This window comes from Mandrillus leucophaeus, unplaced genomic scaffold, assembly GCF_000951045.1.
Source record: "Mandrillus leucophaeus isolate KB7577 unplaced genomic scaffold, Mleu.le_1.0 Scaffold1351, whole genome shotgun sequence".
NCBI classification, from domain to species: Eukaryota; Metazoa; Chordata; class Mammalia; order Primates; family Cercopithecidae; genus Mandrillus; species Mandrillus leucophaeus.
Window position 1 is genome coordinate 118,528 of NW_012101312.1, and position 1,946 is coordinate 120,473.

The 1,946-nt window shown below is 59.1% G+C and overlaps 1 protein-coding gene across 1 annotated transcript in view; it reads left to right on the forward strand.

Annotated features, from left to right (window-relative positions):
* LOC105534461 (NUT family member 2D-like) overlaps positions 1 to 1,946 on the forward strand; it is an 18,086-nt gene that overhangs the window by 9,068 nt on the left and 7,072 nt on the right. The window contains exon 8 of the mRNA XM_011973188.1: positions 968 to 1,791. Within this exon, the coding sequence (XP_011828578.1) occupies positions 968 to 1,791 (824 nt within the window). The remainder of the gene's footprint in view (positions 1 to 967; positions 1,792 to 1,946) is intronic.

The window sequence follows — 1,946 nt, forward strand, 5'->3', positions numbered from 1 at the left end:
GGCCTCCTGAGCTACATTGACAAGCTGTGTTCCCAGAAAGACTTTGTCACCAAGGTGGGCTGGCCTGGAGTGCTGGGGTCTGCAGGATTCCAGGGGGTAGCACTCCCAGGTCCTTAGAATTAAGCTCTGTTCCTTAGTTACTCAGCAGTGCGTGTATTTCCATGGATTTGAGTGTCTGTGGACGTGACTGTGTGTGTCTGTGTGTTGCTGTGTGTTTGTGTCTGTGATTTGTTACCGTGTGTCTTTGTGTGTCTGTGTGGGTGTGAGTGTGGAGTGTGTATGCTTTGTCTGTGTCTTTTCCTGTGCCGTATGTGGGTCTGTTTGTGTGTCTGTGTGTGGTTTGTGTGTCTCTGTCTGTGTGTGCGTATGCTGCCAGGTCTGCGGTCTGTGTCTGTAGCTGGTGGTCGCCATGATATGAGACAGCCCCACGAGGGTGGGGACGAGGCGCTTGCAGCTTTCTGCATCTCTTCTGGGTGTCCTTGGCTCCGGGTTACTCCCTGCCCAGGAAGCTCACGCCTTCTTCCTTCTGTTTCCAGGTGGAGGCCGTCATTCACCCCCGCTTCCTGGAAGAATTGCTTTCCCCAGATCCACAGATGGATTTCTTGGCCCTAAGCCAGGAGCTGGAGCAGGAGGAAGGACTCACCCTTGCCCAGGTACCCCAGGGGCAGGAGGGACCCAGCATACAAGGCCCACAGCAGGGGATGCTCGGCTTCTTGGGGAGCCACTCCGGGGTGGGAAGATGCAGGTTCAGAGGGAGTAGGATGGAGAGGAGCCAGGGAGGGGAGTCAGGATGCAAGCTGCAGTGAGGCCCAACGGGATGCCCGGCAGAGCCACACCCTCTCTCTTTGACATAAAGCACAGCTGCCTCAGGCTTCCCTGCGTCCCACCCAAGTGTCCTGGTCTCCACCACCCTGGGCCCTGCTCACACCCAGGGTAGTGCCAGTAAGTGCCCCCTTTCCTTCCGCAGCTAGTGGAGAAGCGCCTCCTACCCTTGAAGGAGAAAGAGCATGCGAGGGCAGCCCCTAGTCATGGCATGACCTGGTTGGACTCAAGTTCTTCTAAATTTGCAGCTGGCCAAGGAGCAGAGAGAGACGTCCCTGACCCCCAACAAGGGGTTGGCATGGAAACCTGCCCACCCCAGACGGCTGCCCGGGACCCTCAGGGACGAGGCAGAGCCCGCACTGGCATGACCAGGTCCAAAGACTCTGCTGTGCTTTTAGGATGTCAGGATTCCCCTGGGCTGAGAGCTGCCCGGCCAACCTCTCCTCCCCAGGACCACAGACCCATGTGCCCTGGCCTGGGGACCAAGGACACCTTGGATCTCCCTGGAGGATCTCCTGTCAGGGAGTCACACGGGCTGGCTCAGGGGTCAAGTGAGGAGGAGGAGCTCCCCAGCCTGGCCTTCTTCTTGGGTTCCCAGCATAAGCTGCTGCCCTGGTGGCTACCCCAGAGCCCTGTCCCTGCCTCGGGCCTTCTCAGCCCAGAAAAGTGGGGACCGCAGGGAGCTCTTCAGTCCCCATCTGCTCCGAGAAGAGGCCTCAGCCTAGCAGCCTCTGCTGCCACAAAGTCCAAGAAGCGACCTCTCTTCAGAAGCCCATCGCCTGCTGAAAAAACACCCCACCCAGGGCCTGGGCTCAGAGTCTCTGGGGAGCAATCCCTGGCTTGGGGGCTGGGTGGTCCCTCACAGTCTCAAAAGAGAAAGGGTGACCCCTTGGTCTCCAGGAAGAAGAAGAAGCGGCATTGTAGCCAACAGGGGCTTCCGGGCAGGTTTTCTGGTGCCAGTCCCCAAGGGTGGGGGTCTGGCAATCCGATGCCCCAAAGCAGTCAAAAGCTTCTTCCTCCCCAGTGCTGATCTTGCTGGGCCTTAGCTTTGGAGGGTAGGGGAGGGAGGGGAGGGGAGGGAGAGGGTGGCTGAATGGGGAGGGCAGAGAGGGAGGGGAGAGGAG